This window comes from Oreochromis niloticus, linkage group LG11, assembly GCF_001858045.2.
Source record: "Oreochromis niloticus isolate F11D_XX linkage group LG11, O_niloticus_UMD_NMBU, whole genome shotgun sequence".
In the NCBI taxonomy this organism is placed as follows: domain Eukaryota; kingdom Metazoa; phylum Chordata; class Actinopteri; order Cichliformes; family Cichlidae; genus Oreochromis; species Oreochromis niloticus.
The window spans coordinates 19,868,200-19,888,484 of NC_031976.2; the positions used below are offsets into that span (position 1 = coordinate 19,868,200).

Genomic DNA, 20,285 nt, shown 5'->3' on the forward strand with positions numbered 1-20,285 from the left:
CACAATGAATAGTGGAGTCGGACGCAGAAATGGTCTGAGTGGAGAGCGGTGTAACCTACATTCAGGCAGGAGCTGGGAGAGGAGAGTTAATGCTCTTTGATTTCAAGCCATGGTTTGTTTGGGTTTTTTGTTTTGTGTGTGTGTGTGTGGGGGGGTGTCTTATCGGAGTTTTTTTACATTTTTAATTTTTTGAGGGCGTGGTGTCTTTTTATAATATATATATATATATATGTGTGTGTAAGTGTGTGTTTGTGAGGTTGTGGGTGTGTTTGTGTTTAGATATCGCTCGGCTGATAGTCTGTGTCACACTGCGCTATGATTTAACCTCCAGTAACATGGAGTGAGCGTACAGTTAGCATTAACCCGTATATAATAAAACTGTCCCAAGATACACTGGTACTCAAATTGCTTCCGAATTTCATGAGCCATGTATCGCAGGAAAAACACCCTCAACCATAAAGCCACAACAACATTTCTGAAGCCCATCTTGAAGCATGCTCCAGCAGCTATCGTGCCTCTTGGCCAGTCACGTAGTTTATAATAATAAGCTGACAACACCGGGTTGAGGTACTTAAGTAAGCTGCTGGTTTTACCTTCTTTTCTCCCCTCAGTTCCCTCACACACACTCAGGTTTACGCACGCACGAACGCGCGCACGCAGGCTCCAGTGACAGGCTCCCACTCAGGGCTGATTTACAGTAGGCTAGGCTACTCGCATATTTCTCTGCTCTTTCCTTTATGTCCTTTCTTTTCTCTGTTTCTGTTTGCTGGAAGCCTCGCGCTGTCCGGAGTTATTGGTGCGAGGGGGCTACCGGGGGCTACCGGCGCTCCGGGGCGCGTGCTTTGCAGCTCTTATGTCGTTCTCTTGGTTACCGGTGCGCGCAGGGCCAGAGCCCCACCGACCGGCTCGGTCTGAGAATAAAGTAAAAGGGGGGCGGGTTCATTAAAAAAAGTAAGAAAAAGGCAGAATGTCTCACTTTGTACAAAAATAAGTTTGTTTGAAGTAAAAACACTTCATCTTCATCTCTTTAACGCCCTCGGTGGCTCTGATTAGAGCGTATTTACGCAGTTACGGGTTTAGCTTCACAACTTTATGTAAGAATGAGATGACTTCAACTTATTTCAAATGGACTCTCATTTGTGCTGTTACTGTAAGAAAATCATTTTTCAGGCCTAAAGGGGTCTCTTTTTTTCTCTCAGTGCTCAAATGGCTCCATACACAATTTAATAATGGCTTAACTGTTCCAAATCAGTCCTAATCAAATAAATGTTATACAGCTTGACTTGTTTATTTACTCTGGTTTGTCCTTTTTTGTTTATTCCAACCTATTTGGGGACTGTTAAAAGCCATATTCCGACAAAAGAACCACCGACAGGGGGTTCGTGGGTGTCCAGTAAGTCCTTTGAGAAGTGGTTCAAAGTTTGGTCAAAAGTGGCTGCTGACATGAAGCTGCAGGTGCCCCTAGTCTTGATCCGTATGAGGGTTGTGGGTTGTCACCAAGCTGTTTTGCGATACACACAGGGAGACTGTGTGGTCTTCTCAACTTGACCGTCTCATAGAGGGGTCTGTGTGTGGCGGAGAGAGAGCCACAGTGAGAGAGAGACAGAGTATATAGGAGTGTGTTACAGAAAGGGGGCGCTCTGGGCCTTGAAATCTTCCGGCCACGGTGCACCCTGCTGCAGTGAGAGGGAGTCGGAGGCGCACGGCGCACAGGAGCCCGCTGGTCTGGTTTCAGGTCCGACTCTCCCAATTTTCTAGATTTCTCTCTCCCCTCTGGATGAACCCTGAGCAGGCGAATGCGGTGGTGATCAGAGGCAAGAAAAGCGATGGCCCGGAGGCACTGGCGCAAGCTGCTTTTATAAAAGTTGTCACTTTTGTAGGTCTGTATTGTGATATTTTTTTTCATTATTATTATTTTGTTTCAGAAGTCGTGCATAGTTTGTTGACTGGTGGAATTTCTGTTTTGCGGTGCAAAATATCTGTTCGGCAGTAATTATGATAATAATAATAATAATAATAACGGCGCAGACTTTAGTGCTAAAATGAAACCTGTCGCCCACGTAGGCAAAGTTTTGAAATGAACCCAAAGTCCTCAGTTGTGGTTCTCTTTGTAGGATGCACTCAGTGACATATTCATTGTCAGAATTGCCCTGTGTTGGATGTAAAAGTCTAAATCTTATCCCTAATTTGCCTTCCAGCGTGTGCACTGGTAGTTGTTTGAATTTACGCCGTCTCAGCGCAGTGCTTTACATCCCCTGTTATCTCTTTCCACTGCTTTTAAACTGACTGAATCTCTCAGATGAGATTTTTGTGCCAATAACGATTTGCTTTTGAGATGAAACGAACGCTTTTCTGGTTGTCTTTAAATTGTGCAAAAATGTTTCTCTGTCCGATTTTTTTCTGAAAGTGTGAGGAAATTTTGAACACCGAATTCGAATTTGCTTAAGTTTGTGGAAGCAATTTAAACAAAGGTCTCCATTCTTGAGGGAGAAAAAAAAAAAAGAAAGAATTTTTCGCTTCTCTTTGAGTAATCTTTTTTTTTTTAAAGTCTTTACGAGCGTTTGAGGCACTTAGGCTACCTGATTATTCAGCCTGCCACTGGCTTTAACACAGCCATGTCTCACCCAGGCACAGGTTCGGAAGAGCGCGCCCAGCCGAGCTCGGAGCCCCGGCGATCGGACACTTCCTTAGCGACGCCCGCCGAGCCCTCCCCGCTCCAGGAGCCCTGCCCCGGCCGCAGCCACGCCACCCCTAAATCCCGGACACCCAGCACCATTCAGCGCGAGGCTCTTTCACCAGGTACAGAAACAAGCGCTCAGTCTGTCTTCACTTTCATCTCATCTTTTTTTTTCTTTCTTTCTTTCTTGTTTAATCTCCTTCTCATCTGATGCTTTTGTAAAGAGTGCAGCGGCTCTGACACTTTCATTTCGTGTTGCTGTTGTGGAGTGCTTGGTGATATGAGTCGGGTGATTGTTTTATTGTGGGGAAAAAAGAAAAAAACAACATTCCCAAAAATTAAAATATATATATATATATATATATATATATATATATATATATATATATATATACATATATATATATAAATCATTTTATTTAGTAGTTTAAAACACAGGGGTTAGATCTGAATATCAGCTGGTAGGCAGTCGTTTTATGTATGTGTTTTACTCCTGTTAAAGGTCAAAATATGACTTGAACTTTCCTGAATGTTCTGGTGATCTTTTGTTTGTGCTGCAGCCGTGAGCCCATGTGTATGTGTGTGGGTTGATTTTGTCTGGCAAGTGAGCTGACATTTCAGTCATTAAGATAAGACAATTCTGAGGCCAGGCACACTTATATCCAAAACCTGGAGGCAAAATGTGAATCATATATATATATATTTATATATAATACAATCACACAAACACACACACATATATATATGTGTGTGTGTGAGAGAGAGAGAGAGAGAGAGAGAGAGAGAGAGAGAGAGAGAGAATTTTGTCCATTATAATTCAATAGAGAAACTAGACTGTATACCCTGAAGTAACTGGTTGTGTAAGTGTCTCTGTGCTTTGTGGTTTTTTTGGGGGGGGGGGTTGTGTGCACAGTGTAAAGGGAACAAAAGTAAAAATCACTCTACTCATTGTGGGACGCTGACTCCCCGAAAATGTTTTATAGTTTATTGATATAAAAAATCTGTGTTTTTGTAATTTATGTCTGCACCTTCATGTTTTCATTTGTTAGATCTATGGCATTCTGACAATGAACAAGCGCACTCAGTTATTGGAACAGCTGCAGTTTGTCCAGTTGAAATGCACACCTCGAGGTTAGAGACTGTTTCCCTTTGCCTCACTATGCTGCACCACCTGTGTCTGACTCTGCTTGGGTTGTCTGTCCTCTTGCTTGCACACACACACGCACACAAACAGACACATATGCACACAACTGCTTCAATGCAAGTGTCACAAAGGCGACCCGATGGTGGTATTGGACTTTTGAGAATCCCTTACACTGACTTGCTTTGGTGACATTAACAACTAAGAAGCTCCGGTGATGGATTTCTATTTGCACTTGTGGTGAGTGTGTAAGAGAGGATGCAAGCTTGTAAGCATGGGTGTGTGAGTGAATGTTCGGCACGCCAACAAAAGTCAAGCAACGAAGACGGTGAGACACTCGCAGAGACAAGTGGTTTTACAGGTTTTCAGGATAAGGGTGTATGCTTTTGGTAGAATGAACATATACAAGTCCATGTTGACATCTTGAACATTATAAGCGGATGAACACACGTGGTGGTGTGTGTGTGTGTACGAGAAACAATTTCTTTACTCACCTGACAGACAAAAATCACACTACTTTGTAGCCTTTCTGCCTTTTTCTCTCTCATTCTTTCATCTCTTCACAGAAAAACCAAAAAATTACCATATTTAAATATAAACATGTGCATGTGCCACGTGCAGTAAGTCTTGCACACATTTCCACACTAATGGCCACTAATCTGAGGCTTGACCTACTGACACAACACAGAGAGCCACAACCTTTACCACTGTACTCTCCTTTTTTCAGTTTTTTTCTTTCGCTGGTTCTCTTCCTCCTCTGATGCCTAATCAGTTAAAAAAAAAAAAAAAAAAAAAGGTCTTTAGGTATAGCCCAGAAAGGCCCCATGACGCCCTTAATGCTGCATGTGTATTTTTCCACGTGGGTTGAAGAGCTGGTCACTCGCAGAAGAAGAAAAAAAATCTTGATGACGTCAAGCACACGTATGCCTACAGCTTGACTCATATCCTCAATTAAAATAAAAAGAAAGAAAGAAAGAAAGAAAGAAAGAAAGAAAGAAATGTAGCGGCTTAATGAACCAGCTGATACAATATGCTGGTGTATTTAATGGTTAATATAAAAATTAATAAGAATTATTTCAAAGAAAAAATATTTATAGCAAAGAATTTTTTTAAATATATTTATCTCAATATATATATATATTTTTTTAATCAGGACTATTTTTCTTTTTTTTTCTTTCTTTATAAATAGATAAAAGTTCAGGTGAGACCGCTTGGGCGGAGGTATTTGTGAACGCTTTAACAACTGCAGGACCGATATATCCCGTATTTGACTAGACAAACATGACGTACAGGGAAAGGGGGCGATTACGGCAGAGCGCGCGCATGCTGGGCGTCAATGGGAGCAGCGCAGTGTTGACAGTTCCCTGCTCGGGAGCGACGAGCAAACACCACAAAACCCTGCCTGCGCTGACACTCATGACTGATTATTATTATGCACACACACACACACACACGTGCATACGCAGACGCACGCAAACGCAGGTGTTGTATATTACGTAAGAGTTTTGATAAGACCATATAGTCCACACACAAACACACACGCACAGAGACAGAGAAACGACGAGCTGGTGGCCTGTTGCTGTGGCAGAATTAAATCAAGGGGGAAAAGTGAAGACATGCCGACTGGCGTCTGCAGCAGTTAGAGGAAATATCTGTGTCTGCGTGTCCGTCTTTATCTCAGTGTGCGTGTGCATGAGAGGGTGTGCGTGCACGCGTGTGTGTGTGAAGGGTTTGTGCAGCAAGCATCCAGCACCACCATGGGGTTCCATTATTATTTAATGTTATCTCATCTGCTTTTCCATCTGACTAACCAGAGTGCACACACACACACACACAGATTCTTGTATTTGAGCTCGCTCTGACCGCCCCATCTCAGAATCATCAACTGCAGCTTCTCTAACTTGACTAACTAGGACAATCAGCAATGTTCGAAGTTTTGTGTGTGTGTGTGTTTCAGTATTCAGTATTCAGTATTTTTTTTTTTTTTTTTTTTTTTTGCTGTACTTACTCAGTGCAAGTGCAAGAAGTGTTAACAGCAGAAATGGGTGTAAATTGCATCAAATGGAAAGATTTGGTCAAAGCTTTTCACAGCCTCTTCATTGAAAGAAAAACTTTTATAACACCCTGCAAACTGCCTGTTCCAATAGAGCTGTGCAGATTGTTTTTGTTTCTTGTTTTTATTTTTTAATGGTTGACCCTGTTTAGTGTTACCACTGTGTGCATGTGCATCCAATAGAGTCTGCCTGTATCCTGCAGATTTACTGAACATGAAGCCCTGCTTCTCTGATTAAATCACCGTTTGTAAAATGTTATAAAAATCTTCTTCTCTGCCCAGTGATTGTTGCTATATAGCTGTACCCTACTAACACGGTAATGTGAAGCTTTTGGGATACATGTGGTCTGATGTGCCGCGCAGCTCTAACCTGTGTGTGTGCTCTGTTTCCCCCGACAGATATGCCCTGTGTGCAGGCTCAGTACGGGCCGGCCCCTCCAGGCTCAGCCTACTCTGGCCAGTCCTTCAGCTACCAGAGTGAAAGCTACAGCTCTGACCTCATGACCCCCGACTACACCAAGCTGGACCTGGGTGGGGGTGAGATCTCTGCAGCTGCCACCACCTCTCTCCCAAGCTTCAATGTCTTTGTGGAGGGGAGCTACGAGCCTAAGTCCTCGTGCCTCTACCAGATGCCAACACACAGGCCCACCATCAAAAAGGAGGAGGAGAGCTACCCAACTGCCCCACCCCTGGAGGCCATGTCCTCCTCCACCATGTACTTTAAACAGTCTCCCCCTTCCACTCCGACCACCCCGTCTCTGCCACCCCAGCCGGGCACCTCCTTCCTGTGGGGGAGGAGCACCCCCTGGCTCCTTCTCACCCTCACTCTCTAGCTTCCAGCCTGGAGACCGGCCCCCTCAAGTCCCCCCGTTTTCCCCACTTCTACCAGCATTCGCCGCCCCACAGTGGAGGCAGCGTCGGCGGTTATGACAGCCTGGGAGGAGGGCTGGTTCGCACCTCTTCTTCCTCCTCCTCCTCCTCATCATCAGTCTCCCATCCTCACGGCCCACCCCTGGAGCAGCCTATGTACCAGCTCCACCGCGGAGCAGGGAGCAGCAGCCTCGCCTTCCGCTCCCTGGCACTTGGACCTTGTGGCCCTCTACTAGCAGACAGCTTGCCCTCTCCACCCCCGCGTGGCCCACAGGGAGAGGGAACCTGTGCAGTGTGTGGAGACAACGCGGCTTGCCAGCACTACGGCGTACGCACATGTGAGGGCTGCAAAGGCTTCTTCAAGGTAAAAAAAAACAAACAACCCATAGCTATTATTAAAGTCTTCCTCTAGTTTCAACCTTTCTGGTCTTTGCTTTTCTTTTGTTTTCTTGTACTTCTGGGTCTTGTGGTTTCTAATAAGACATCACGCACCTGTCCCTCATTTGTATCCCTCTGCATCTTTTGAAGTATTCCCTCTTGTTTCTAACCTCTCACATTCATAACAGACTTTCCATCTTTAAAATCTCAGCCAGAATCTGTGAACTGGCTGCAAGCTGACTGACGTATTTAAGTCGGAGCAGTTTGCTAGCATTTGCCTTGCTCCCACTCTACACCCTTCTCTGTACTCTCTAAATCGTCTTTAGAGTCATTGCGAAAGCACAACACACCCACAGGGGTCGTTTCTCCCAGCAACCAAGTGGGCAAAGTGTGCATAAGCACTGGCTCTGTGTATATGTGTGCGTGTGTGTTTGTGATTGCTTGTGTTGCAGGAGAACACAGGATGATAAAAACACATATTCTCTCCAAAATAACAGCCGTGTTCAAGAGCTCAGATACTCAGAAATAACGCGGTGCGCGAGCACGTAATGTTGAAGGAATCCTTCTTGAAATCAGAGTTTTCTGACGGCGTGTTTTTAGTCAATTGGCGGCCACGAATTTGACCACAATTCTCTTGCATAATGCTCGACCCGATATGAATCTGTTTGAAATTTGGTCCCTCAAGTGATTCAACCTAACACTTCTGAACCTGCTGTCTCACATCCCATGTTACCGCACGTGCTAACGCGCTGACAACACAGAGTTTAACACAACCCAAGAGCTGGTTTTTAGTCAGACTCATTTTCCATTTTCCTCATGCTGCAAGTCATAAAATACAACAGACGTGACAAGCGAGATATTATATTGCTGTGCATGTGCGTGTATACATATATATTTGAGGCTTAGTGGCACATCACTTGGAATTACAGTGAACTCACACTCGGTGACAGTGGAGTAATTCATTTGCACAGTTTTTGAATTAAAACATTTTCCGGCACACTTGTTAAGCATTCTATTGGCTGCACGAGACAAGAGAGTTAAAATTAAGAGACAGCAAGAAGGAGGGTGCACACACCGAGGTAATTGAATAATGCCTCTGGTAGGTGGAAATGAATTATCCTTCCTTTCAATTAGTTTCACAATTTGTTTTTATTTAGTAATTAATGAAAGCAGCGTCTGGTGGCAGCAGGCTGCAGGCTGTCTGCTCGCTGCAGTGTTCCCTCCGCAGCCACAAAGCCTGTCAAACCTCGCTATGTTTCCTTTACACTCCCTCTCTCTCACACACACACACACACACACATATGCACATGCAGCGAGCCATCCCCGCCTCACGCAACATATGCAGGCAACCACACATATAGAAAAACATACTGTAACATGTGTTTTTTTCACACTGTTACCCCGTGAATCCAGGATGCAGCGGCAGCAGCAGAAACTAAAGCGTGTCTCTCACACACACCTGCTCCTTGTTCACATATTCTCAGGCACATCACCTCCATTATCCTGATGGTTTTATTGTGCCCTAAAAATATTTTCCTGATTATATTTAATTATCCATGAATAGTTATTACGCATTAAACCGTTGTAGAGGCTTGCTGTAAATTATTGTTATTTCATTAGTGCAATTTGAAGCACATTTTCCCCGTGAATTAATTTTAGCTCTTAAACAAGTCAGGTTTCTTTTTTTTTCTTTTTTTTTTTTGTCATGTTCATTATTTCGAATAATGTGTTCCATTCCCGGATTTCCATTAATTTAGTGAACCTATTCAGTATTTCAATTTTTAAAATAAAATAAAAAACTATTCCAACTGTTAGTATAATACATTATGTTACAAAAAAAGAACATTAGAGTCCCCCGTTTCCATGCACCCACTGTACTAACCAACCGGTGAGCTGCTTTAGACGTGCTTTCATCAAGCCAAAAACACACGGTCAGCTCTGTTCACTACACACTGTTTTAGTTTTCCAGGGCTTGCTTGGTATGTTAGTCATAGAAATTATGGTAAGCATCCGTGTGGTGGTGAGGAAGATTGGAAAAACAAGCTCAGAAACATGTAAGCTGATCATATAAACCCAGTGTGTAGGATTTTAGAGTTATAAAAACAGTAAAGTCAGCTCACGGATACAGATGTCTTCATGTGTTTTTGCACTTTTTTTGACAGCAGAAACTGAGAATCAGCGGTCGGAAGCAACCGGAGGGGGGGTTGGGATTTAAGATGGGCTGGAGAGGGCAAAGTCCCTCAAGGCTTTTAATTTAAGCCGAGGCTATTAGTACATGTTACATGTCAAGAATCTGTCTCTGCACGCCTCCGTCCGGCCCCTACAACAGCCACAGTATCTGCGCTCCTGTCAGAGTACTTTCAATTGTGAATGTGCTTTCAGTGCACACCACTCATTCCTCAATTCTGACTCAACATCTAACTGAAACTTTTTCACTTTAATTAAGTTCCTGCCCACAGAAACAATACGGCCTGGTGCAAAGTAAATTTTAAATTTGTCATTTTAATGAAATTTGGGGTAAACACGAGGAAAAATGACAGGGAAGATTAAATTAATTGAACTAGAACAAAGTGTACTACACACACACACACACACACACATATATATATGTATATATATGTATATTTACGCATCACATCAGAGACTAGTTACAGCTTTGAAGCTTTGATAGTAACTCCAGTCATGCTTTTTGCTGATTATTAGAAAGCAAAGTCACAAGAGCCCCAACCAACACACACACTCACACACACAAACGGAGACACACGGATGAAGACAGACAGCAAGAGAAATGGCCAGCGCTCGCTCATCAGAGCTTAATTTATCGAGCCCTTAATTGATGATTGCAAACTCAGGCTTTTCTTGGAAACAGACATCTGAATTAAGCCTGAGGTCACTGAAGAATTTCCTTCTTGAACAAACAGCCGGGTTAACTCAGCTCATAGCCTACTCCACTTTCACCTTTATCGGCACACAGCCTCTAAGCGCACTGCCTAGCACCGCCAGGGAAACTGGAGATTTTAAAGTTTCAGGGAGGAAAACACAAAAAAAAGAGTCACAGTTAACTTTAGGCGTGTTCACGTGGGCTTTACTGTTGTACAGTATCGGGGAAAATCGCGTAAATGATTACGAACCTCTTTAAAGGTGTAAATAAAAGTTGGCGCGCGGAAGCCTTGTGCGTCATCCAGCCTTCCTCGTGTTTAGTCCGGACTCCATCTAACTGGATGCATCCCCCCACCCCCCCCTCTCAACCACATTAATGACCATAACTTACTTATCCTCGCGCGCACGGGTCGCCGACCATTGAAGGGATGAAAGGAGACATTCACAGTGATCTGCGGTGCCATGGCAACGACTCTCATCCGGCACTGGCGCCCATTACGCGTCGGTTCCGCGCTCGCGCCGAAGCATATGGAATAATTGGTGTGTTATTGGTCTCCTGGGGGGGACGGGCATGAGCGGCGCGAGGGGTTCCTAATTGGATTTATTTGTTTTGATGTGTTTTAGAGGCGTTAAAGAAGCCGCGGCACTTCCGTTATGTGTAAATTACAGTTCAGTTATAGGCGCTGTCTGAGTGAAGTGCTGGAGTCACAGCAGGTAAACGCGGTGGTAAAGTGAGTATTTGTGAGGATTTTACGGCGTTGTCATCGCAGGTTCACCCCAGAGTTTAATCTCCTGTCAGACACGGGCAGCGTGGTCCCTTCAGGCCTCACTGGAACTGATAATGTCGGTCTGCGGTCTGCTCGTGCTGCGAGTGAAGAACTTCGTGCTTTTACTGGGACGGTCCGTTCAAAGCATTGCCTTCAAACACAACTTCACGCGGTCACGAGCGCGCAGGATTGGCCCCTAGATGCGCGCGCACAGGAGAATAAGCGCTACTACAATCTCACTTATTGTCCTCCCTGTATTCGCTGAGCCCCCCTCCCCACTCCCTCCCACGTGGCCCGTTTCTGATTTCATTTTAATAAGGTCAGTAATAATCGCGCGAGCCAGCGGAGGAGAAAACAGCTCCCGCGGGGCCCATTGAGAGAGGCGCGATGCGCGAGGCCCGAAGGTGCCACGAGCTGACCCGCGAGCTTCACAAACAATCTGATCACGCAGCTTTCGCGGCCGCTCGTCCCCCACCCTTCCCCACCGCACCCATCCAACCCTACCCTGTCTCGCGGGACCCGCCTCCGCACGCCACGCGCTGGATCTCTATTGTCAGCTGCGGCGCTAATAAAATTGTCCCTCCTGCAGGCGAGGCTTGTTGGGAAATTAATTTTATCTAATTATACTGATGTCACCGCCGCCTTTCAGCGCGTAATTAAAATCTGACCTGCGAGCTTCGCTTTCATTCTTTGACGGGCAAGGAAAAAGAGAGAGAGAGAGAGAGAAATTGAATTAAACAAATCAAATATTAGGTGTTGATTGTGTTTGGAGGCTGATTATCGGCATGCCTGTTTCTTCTTTCTCCAGCGCACCGTGCAGAAAAACGCCAAGTATGTCTGTCTGGCCAGTAAGAACTGTCCTGTGGACAAGAGGAGACGCAACCGCTGCCAGTACTGCCGCTTTCAGAAGTGTCTGAGCGTGGGGATGGTGAAGGAAGGTAGGAGCTCACACACCTGAATCCACACACACACACAAACAGACGCATATGCACACAACTGCTTAAATGCAAGTGTCATAAAGGCGACCCGATGGCGGTATTTTTCAGAGTTAATCCTGATAGTGCAACACTAATCAGACCTGCAGTCAGTGATCATAGCGCCCATCTCTGCAGTCAGTGGTTAATAGGCCGGTAATGGCCCGGCCTGTGGTTGCATCACACAACTGTCTATGCAGAAACGCCTGTCTGTGGTTGGAAGAAAGTATGATACACATCATACCAATTAGTCCCTGCCGGCTTTAAAGCCCCTGAGTTCAGTGTTGTTTAGAAGAGTCTCAAGGCTGACCATCTTTCTCAAAGATTCTCCCATTGTGTCATCGTGTTCACCACATCTGATGCGTTGACTGTGGCTGCATAGTGCATACACAGACAGACACGTTTCGATGATGTGTAGAATCAGCGTGACACTCAAACTGCCCCCGTTCCCATGAGGTTTGTCACCTGTCTCACACCCTGTAATACCCCCACCCACATATCCACATGCATAAACGCAAACAAACCCACTCAAAATGCATACTGGATGCCTCTGTGTTGCATTAACACACATCCGTCTGCAGCCTGCAGAACAGCTCCACTGCCATCTGCTGGCTCGTGGCCTCCTGTGTGTGGAGATCGTGGCAATGTTGGGAGCACTCCTGCAGAGAGACTCCCAACCTTTCAGGCGTTATTTCACTGTGATGAAAAGCTGATATCAAGCCGGTCAACTGGAGGGTAGAACTTGACTGTGCATGCAGAGTTAATATTTCTACGTCCAACTCAAAAACCTATTGCCTTCTGTGTTTCTCTGTTTCAGTGGTGCGTACTGACAGCTTGAAGGGGCGCAGAGGTCGCCTGCCTTCCAAACCAAAGAGCCCCCTGCAGACGGAGGCATCTCCTCCTTCTCCACCCCTCAGCCTCCTCTCTGCTCTGCTCAGGGCTTATTCTCACTGCACACCTCGTGACCTTGACTACAGCCAGGTAACCCACGCCCTTAACAATTAATTTCAACTGGAGAAATGCATTAGTTTATTGACAAATACAAATAGTTTACACGTTCTTTCAGTAATTTCTCTTCTGTTCTTGATCTGCAGTTCAGCGCTGCCGACCCGCCATCCTCCTCCTCGGACGTAGAACACATCCACCTCTTCTACAGGCTGCTCACCATCTCGATGGAGACCACAAGGTGCTGGGCAGAGAGGCTGCCCGGCTTCTCCGAGCTTCAGCGTGACGATCAGAACCTGCTCATAGACTCCGCCTTCCTGGAGCTGTTTGTGCTGCGATTGGCTCACAGGTAAGGAGGCAGAAATGGAGCCTCTTTTAACACCTGTTTTAAACTTGGATCTCCACTCCTATGCACACCTCTCAAGCTTTTTGAACCACACGCACTTACACTTGTACCGGCAACTTTGTTTTGCTTAGCGTCTCAGAAACAAGAGGCACTTAAATCCTTTCCGATTAAAGTACAGTGCGTAACTGTGCTGGCAAAGCTGTGTGCTGCTGTGTTGGTGTATCTCCAGAGTGGGAGGAGTGGAGCTGAGTAATCGCCATATGAACCAAATTATGAATGGAGTCTGTAGCTATGACAGCAGCTACACCCACAGAGTTCCGCTCTGCTCGTCTGATATCTGACGCACAGAGAGATCTGTGTGTGTGTTCTGCGGGCTAAAACTGTGCTAACATTGTGAACTGTGAATTGACAAGATCAATTTCCATCTCAAAGTTAGTCAGCTGAGTAACTGAAAAGAGCCGCTGTTATGGAAGGAAATACATATTCAGTTCAGCTGACCGACATAAAAACACAATGGGCTTCATTTACCTCATGCGCCCCCTGATGTATGTGTGTGTGTGTTTGAGCGAGAGAGCACGTGTGTGTCTCACTGATGGATACCTGTGGTGCCATTGTGACTGCCCCGGCCCATCTTTGCCTCAGAATTACCCTGGGTTACCAGTTTGCTCTTGCAAGGCATGCGGCTGGTTAAATTTATGGGCAGAAGATGGTGGCGGTGGTGGGGGGCTACAAGCTCATCCCTTTGTCTGCGCTGTCGTCTAGGGCAGAAGACCAACACAGTGAGACACACACACGCACACTTACTCACACTCGCTGATGATGTAGAATCCCAACTTTCTGTCCTCCTCCCAGCGTAGGTCCAGGTGCAGGGTGGGTAGAGGATGGGCGGTGCCATCACAGTCCCAGCAGGAGGGGTGATCAGGCTAGGACTCTGACTCACTCTAAAGGGTGGACTCATAGGGGCCTCTTTCAAACACACATACACACACAGCTCATCTTCTAATCGGCCAAACTCCCACGGCAGAGAGGAAAACGCACACAAACAGAGTGCTGTCTTATTTTCTCCGTCTTCCGTGGGAGCGATGGATGCAGCGGTCCACGCATCTCCTCACTGACCCCGTGCTGAACCTAGATGCCCCGCAGACCCTCACTCAAGCGTGCGTCTGTGTGCTTGTGAGTGTGTGCTCAGTGTGCATAGAGTAAATTTGCTTCGTTCTTCTGGGCCGGCATTGCTGTAAGCACCCCGTTACCTAACAGTTTCTGTGGTTATTGGTCGATTACCGTGGTGACAGCGTAGTCAGGGGTGAGTGGAATGTGTGGCAGACATCCAGCTGTGCTTGTGTGCGTGCGTGCATCTGCCTAGATACGCATCTACCAGCCTGTCTGTGTATTTTTGCTCCAGTGATACTATCTCAGATGGGTTAAATGGTCCTGTGAGATATTATTTAGTCAGCTCAGTGTTAACAGAGAGATGTTTACTTAATCACAGAAATACAGCCCAGTGTCTTGTGGAAATAACAGGTACTAATATACATCACCAAACGTGCATCCACAAGGATCGTTCACGCTCATGTTCCCAAAATTCCCAAAAATGACCCTGCTGACCCTGAATTTGAGTTTGCAAAATAGACACAGCAAAAAGCGACCGGTCAATGTTCATACAAGTTGAGATTATAATAAAGTTTTTAATTTTGAGGTGTTCTGGAGCAATGCTGTTGCTTTTAGTCCCTCAAATCACATTGTGCTCCTGTGCCCCTGTGATACACACTCGATCAAATCAGCAACACTTCAACTTGAATTTTATTTCGGGGAAAAGTGAGCAATGACTGTGTTGGTCAGGTTGTCTGTGTTGAATATTCTCCCTCAGATGCCTTCAGGGCATTACAGTCGAATCTTGCGAATTCACGAGGCACAACATGGGGAATGTGGAAAGTAAATGACGATCATCCCTCCAGTTGTCTGCTGCGGTACCTTTGGTCTTGAACGCTGCAGACCTTTCCACTAAAAACTGCTGTTTTGTTTATAAGAGAAGATTCAGCTTTCATCACCAGCGATGAGCCCCAACATGACCGTGGGGCCAGTTTGGCACAGAAGTTAAGTGGTCTGTGTGCAAGTCTGAGGCCCCGGGTGAAATCGCAGACGCACGAGTGCATGGGTTCAGAGCAGAACTTCCAGAGAGTGATCTAAAAATAGGAATTTTGCTGGCTTCAAAGGTGCTCAACGATATAACTTTGATCAGCCAAGTACAAGTTTTGATTTTCAGTCGCACCTCGTGCAGCAATGAAAAATTAGGTGAATCTGTTCTGTGAGAGATGTTTGACAAGAAGTCAGGACTTCAACCTCAGCCTAGAGGAGATGATACGAGGGATCGAAATCAAAAACAAATTTGCTGTTCTTCCCCAGCAATAGGTGAGAATAGGTGAGGGGCATCGTTTCTCAACCTCTTCCTGTTATTCACTTTCTTCTCTGTGCTTTCTTCTTGTGATTTCCTGGAAGTACAAAGAATATTTTGGTCCCGATCGCTGGTGCTAATTGTTTTTGATGTTAGTTGTTAATGCTTTCTCATGTATGTGCATGTGTCTGGCCTAACGGCGTGTCTCTTTTGAACTGAGTCTAATTAGACACAAATAGCGTTGCAGTTTATCCTCATAACTGCCAAACCAAAGTTTGTGCAGGGTGCAATTTGAGGCTTTCCTCCCTTTCCACACTAATTCCCCTCTTTGCTCTCTCTCTCTCTTTAATATCATCTGTTTTCCAAGTACACACTTTCTCCCCTAGATCTTCCATCTCTCATAGTTTACCCTTCTTCAGCTAAACACAGTTGCAGCTCTCCAAAGAAGAGCGGGCTCCTATTTTAGAGACTAATAGAGACCAGTCATAGCTCTCCATCATCCTCTGCTTGCACTCTCTCTCTCCCTCCTTCTCTGCTTGATGTCAAAGAAGTGGGATGTTGTGTGTCGTGAGTAAGTGATGGTTAAATACATCTGAGAAGACTTTTCATTTCCTTATTAAAACCTTGTGTTTCCACTGCACACCGCAGCCTGGGCACATTAAAGCCATAACAGTTTACCTATCTGCAAATATACACACACACACACAGAGCAACCCTCTGCCCTAACCCTTCACCCCACCCTGCCACAAGGAAACGCAGGAATGTTTTAAAATGCTGTAATTTGGAAACACAACCTTAATCAACTGCATGCTTGTGTTTGATGTGTGTCCCGTTTCTGCGTGAGTGCGCACACTGCCAGGTTTTCTCATTGTTTTTTATTGTAATTGTTTCCTTGCCCCAGCATCTCAAGCTATATTTACAATACATGAGGGAAAATACAGAGTTTTCTCTGGAAACGGCGATCTAATCAGTCCACCATCTCTTTCTTTTTTTTTTTCTCTCGGTTCTTCAGGTCGATGCTGTCGGAGGATAAACTAGTGTTCTGTAACGGCTTGGTGCTGCACAGGTTCCAGTGCCTTCGTGGGTTCGGAGAGTGGCTAGACTCCATCCAGGAATTCTCCGCTCACCTCCAGAACCTAAATCTGGATACCTCTGCCTTCGCCTGCCTGGCCGCCCTTGTGCTGCTCACAGGTAACCACAGATTTTCAATCACGAGCTCACTAGCGGGAGGAACGAGAATCAAAGGATGCTAATTCTGTGGTCGCATATAGTCACCTGTGCTCAAAGTTATTAACATCCCCTCTCTACTCCTCATAAACACTGGCAATCATATAAGCTGAACATGAATATACAGATAAAACGCTCACACACACACACACACACACACACACACACACACAGCATCTTCCTGTTGTCCAGAGTTTTGCCTGCTGGTGATTCAGTGTGACAGTGATCAGGTGGACACATCCTCTAACGTCAGACACGCTTAAAGACACACACGTGCATGCGTGTTCCCACACATCTCTGCCCCGAAACAAGAACCTGATACCCAGAAGCACCTGCTGCACCTGCCACACACCTGGCCCTCTAATCAGTGTTCATGTGTGAAAAATGAAAGGAGAATCGCAGCCTGCTCTGAGAGCACACACGCTGCAGGCGAGGCAGATTTAGTTTTTTAAGTAAAATGCATCAGGTGAGAGACTAGTCTGCAGTTAAGTGTTTATATTCATCTTTTTAAAACTGTTTTACGGTGTTGGATGCTGTAAAGTAATGCGCAGGAACTAAAAAAAAAAAAAAAGAATTAAATTAAATAAAAAAATCCCCCTCCCCCTGCTCTTAGCTTCCTTATTTCACCCTGCCCCCGCCGCCTCCTCTTCCTCAACCTCTTTCTGTCTGAGCCCTCCAACCCCATCCTCACCCTCTGGGGGAGCACTTAACTCTGTGCCTGATCGACCAGCCCACCGTGGAGCGCGGCTCTGGAATGGCGTCTGCGGTGTTCTCAGTGGCGCTCTGCCACCTCGGCAAAGCACACAGCGCAAAGCCACGACAGAGCCACCAGAGCCACCAGGCGATCGACCGCTTCAGAGTGGCCTGTGCAGAAAGGCAGTCATCGATCTCTCCCCGGGAGCTCACGCTCATAGAGAAAGAAGGGGTAGGGAGAGCGGGAAGAAAGACAGGGAAGCGGAATTGTGTGGCGAGAGGTCTGAAAGCCGCGCTGAAAGGAGGGCCGGAGTGACTCTGCAGCGGCAAACACAACAAACAAAAGAGTCACATAAACAAACAGTAAATAAGCTTCGGATAATGGATACCTCAAAGTGAGACGGGTCTCAGTGGCAGCCTCCCCTGCAGCACAGCTCGTAGTGCGCCTGTATGTGTGTGTGTTTGTGTTTGGGGGGCTGGACACCCTGTTCTCTGCAGAATGAGTTAGTGTCACATTAAGCCTTGTACAAGTGCCACTGGAGTTGCTATGGGCAGCAGTGTGTGTATTTCTAATTTCATTTTGCTGCTCACAGGGCCAAATAATCAGCTAACTGTTGAGCACTTCTGTTCCGCTCTTTGTCTTAATTTCTTAAATTGCACTGACTTTTTTTTCTGTGCAAATGTTTAAAATAAGAAAATAAAAAATGTGCTCATATAGCCGTGCATGTGGAGGTACACCAGTGAGAAGGGGGCTTATTAGATTAGACTGAGTATTGATCTGTAGTGAATGAGCCAGGTTAAGGCCTGTTAAGAACATGAGCCATATGGGCTAATGAGGTGGAATTCAATATAAAAGAAGATGTAGCTAATGCTCTTTCAGCTGAATGAGCTCTGATGTATGTATATGTGTGTGTATTTTTTTCCTCACTGACTTTATTTTGGCCATTTAATGATTATTCTCCTAACATCTCTTTTTCCGTCTTTCTTTCTCGCGAATCTACAGAGCAAGTCCCCGGTCTGAAGGACTCAAAGCGGGTCGAGGAGTTGCAGAATAAAGTGATCTGCTGTCTCAGAGACCACCTGGGCTGCAGCCCTTCATCCTCCTCGTCCAAGGCCGCCCCTTCTCTGAGTCGTATTTTGGGTATAAGGGAAGAGCTTCGTTCCCAGAGGACCCAAGGCCTTCAGCGAATCTTCTACCTGAAGCTGGAGGATCTGGTAGCGCCTCCGCCGCTGATTGACAGGTTCCTGGACACTCTGCCCTACTGACAACTCGGGCTGACCACGCAGCAAAACGAACCCACATCACGTCCCGTCAAGGCCTTTCCCCAAAGGAGCATGCAAACACACCCAGAAGAGAGAGAAGACGCACTCTCTCTCGAGACTGATGCAGCGCACGGAGAGCCAATCAAATATTTTTGACTCGACGGGGACAACCAAACGAGAGCGCCTTTCACTCAAACGGACTACCAGCTAAATGCTTTTCACCTGTATAAAAGACAATTACTCAAACGCTTTACCACTTTTTATTTGGTCCTCCTGTTTCGCCCCACGCTGGGAGGGGGGGGAGGATGATGAGGCCGAGATGGACAGGAGAAAAGTGACTTTTTTTTCTTTCTTTTTTTGACTGTCCTCGCTCCATCTGGGTTGCAGCTTATTCGGCAAAAAAAAACAAAAAAAAAACAAAGAAAGAACCGAAGTTTATGAGTACTGTTTATCTGTGTTTCGGCCCGGCTCGGTCTGTCTGAGGACTTCCGTTTAGAAAGGAGGGCTGGGAGAGGTGGCGGTGTAAAAGAGAGAGTGTGGGGAGGGGGAGGTGATCGTTCCGAAATGTGCCGACATATCAGAGGTGGAGCGGCGTAGGCGTAGGTGGGCCGAAATGTTACGACGCAGGACGCAGGTGTTTCATAAACACATGGAAGTGGCTGTTGAGGCGGGCTCTTAATTACAAGTGCAATTCCTTAAGTGCTATCGCGCCACAAGAGGAAGGGATGGAGAAGGAGGGGGAATCTAATTTCAAACTCTAAATTATTTTAATACAAAAACTTGTCCTGTACTGTCAGTAGCTAAAAAGAAAGACAGTCTCCCATCTTGCTTTAGACAGCAGAGGAGATACTGTGCACTAACGATCGATGACTGAGTCACCCAGACTTGAACTTTCTCTACTATGTGGTTTTTTGTTTTGTTTTTTTGTTTGTTTGTTTTATTAAGTCGTTTTGAAATCATAGGTCGAGTAGGAGTGTGGAAGAATGAACATGGACAGAAATTGGCTTTGGAAGCACTTAAACCCTGAGAAGGGCTAGAAGCACAGACACACACCCTACCTGCTCACCTGGAGAACGGGGAGAGGAGGGTGCTCGACAGATAGCTGTACGTCCGGGGGTGAAACATTCCACGTTCATGCTCTTTTTCTTTATCGTTTTATATATCGCGGAGGCTGTGTGAGTGTGGAGGACATGGTCGCCTACCGTCTTTGTGTGTGCGCTTAGAGAAGCCAGGATCATATGCATGGTGTGTTATAAGCTGTCGAGAGCTGGCATAGCCTGTCAAAACAGCTCGACCTGTGTTTGTGTCTCAGACTGCAGCTCTATGGGAATCTCCCCAGGGCCTCCACCACCCACTCACACCCTCACAACGATGGCGGTTTTAAAATAAAAAAAAAAATCAAATTCTATAGATATAAATATATATAAATATATATATATATATATATATACAAAACTAATATTTTGAAGTGTTTTTAGCTTTTTCAAATATTGTGGTACGAGTTGTGCATTGTTTTTTGAAGAGAAACAAAAAAAAGAGAAAAAAAGTTGCTGTTTTTTCAATGTCCTTCTTTGGTTAGAGTTTCCTGTTCGATATGTTGTTTTTTTTTTCTTTCTCTTTGGTTCACTGGATTTTCTGTTCAGCACTTTGAAATCATAAACTAGTTCTGATTATTCTGA

The 20,285-nt window shown here is 45.6% G+C and overlaps 1 protein-coding gene across 1 annotated transcript; it reads left to right on the forward strand.

Annotated features, from left to right (window-relative positions):
* The first annotated feature begins 224 nt into the window (after positions 1-224).
* On the forward strand, positions 225-20,285 carry nr4a3 (nuclear receptor subfamily 4, group A, member 3). The gene is made up of 9 exons (XM_019364505.2): positions 225-1,880; positions 2,629-2,799; positions 6,271-6,679; positions 6,712-7,105; positions 11,575-11,704; positions 12,558-12,721; positions 12,835-13,034; positions 16,436-16,614; positions 18,347-20,285. Exons 1-9 carry the CDS (start codon positions 1,778-1,780, stop codon positions 18,607-18,609), a joined length of 2,013 nt encoding a protein of 670 aa, XP_019220050.1. The 5' UTR covers positions 225-1,777; the 3' UTR covers positions 18,610-20,285.

Excerpts from the sequence above, each read along its gene's own strand:
- nr4a3 (XM_019364505.2), top strand. The coding sequence starts at position 1,778 with ATGAACCCTGAGCAGGCGAATGCGGTGGTGATCAGAGGCAAGAAAAGC. Across the intron at positions 2,800-6,270 it reads GCGCGAGGCTCTTTCACCAG|ATATGCCCTGTGTGCAGGCT; the intron begins GTACAGAAACAA and ends TTCCCCCGACAG. Across the intron at positions 11,705-12,557 it reads CGTGGGGATGGTGAAGGAAG|TGGTGCGTACTGACAGCTTG; the intron begins GTAGGAGCTCAC and ends TCTCTGTTTCAG.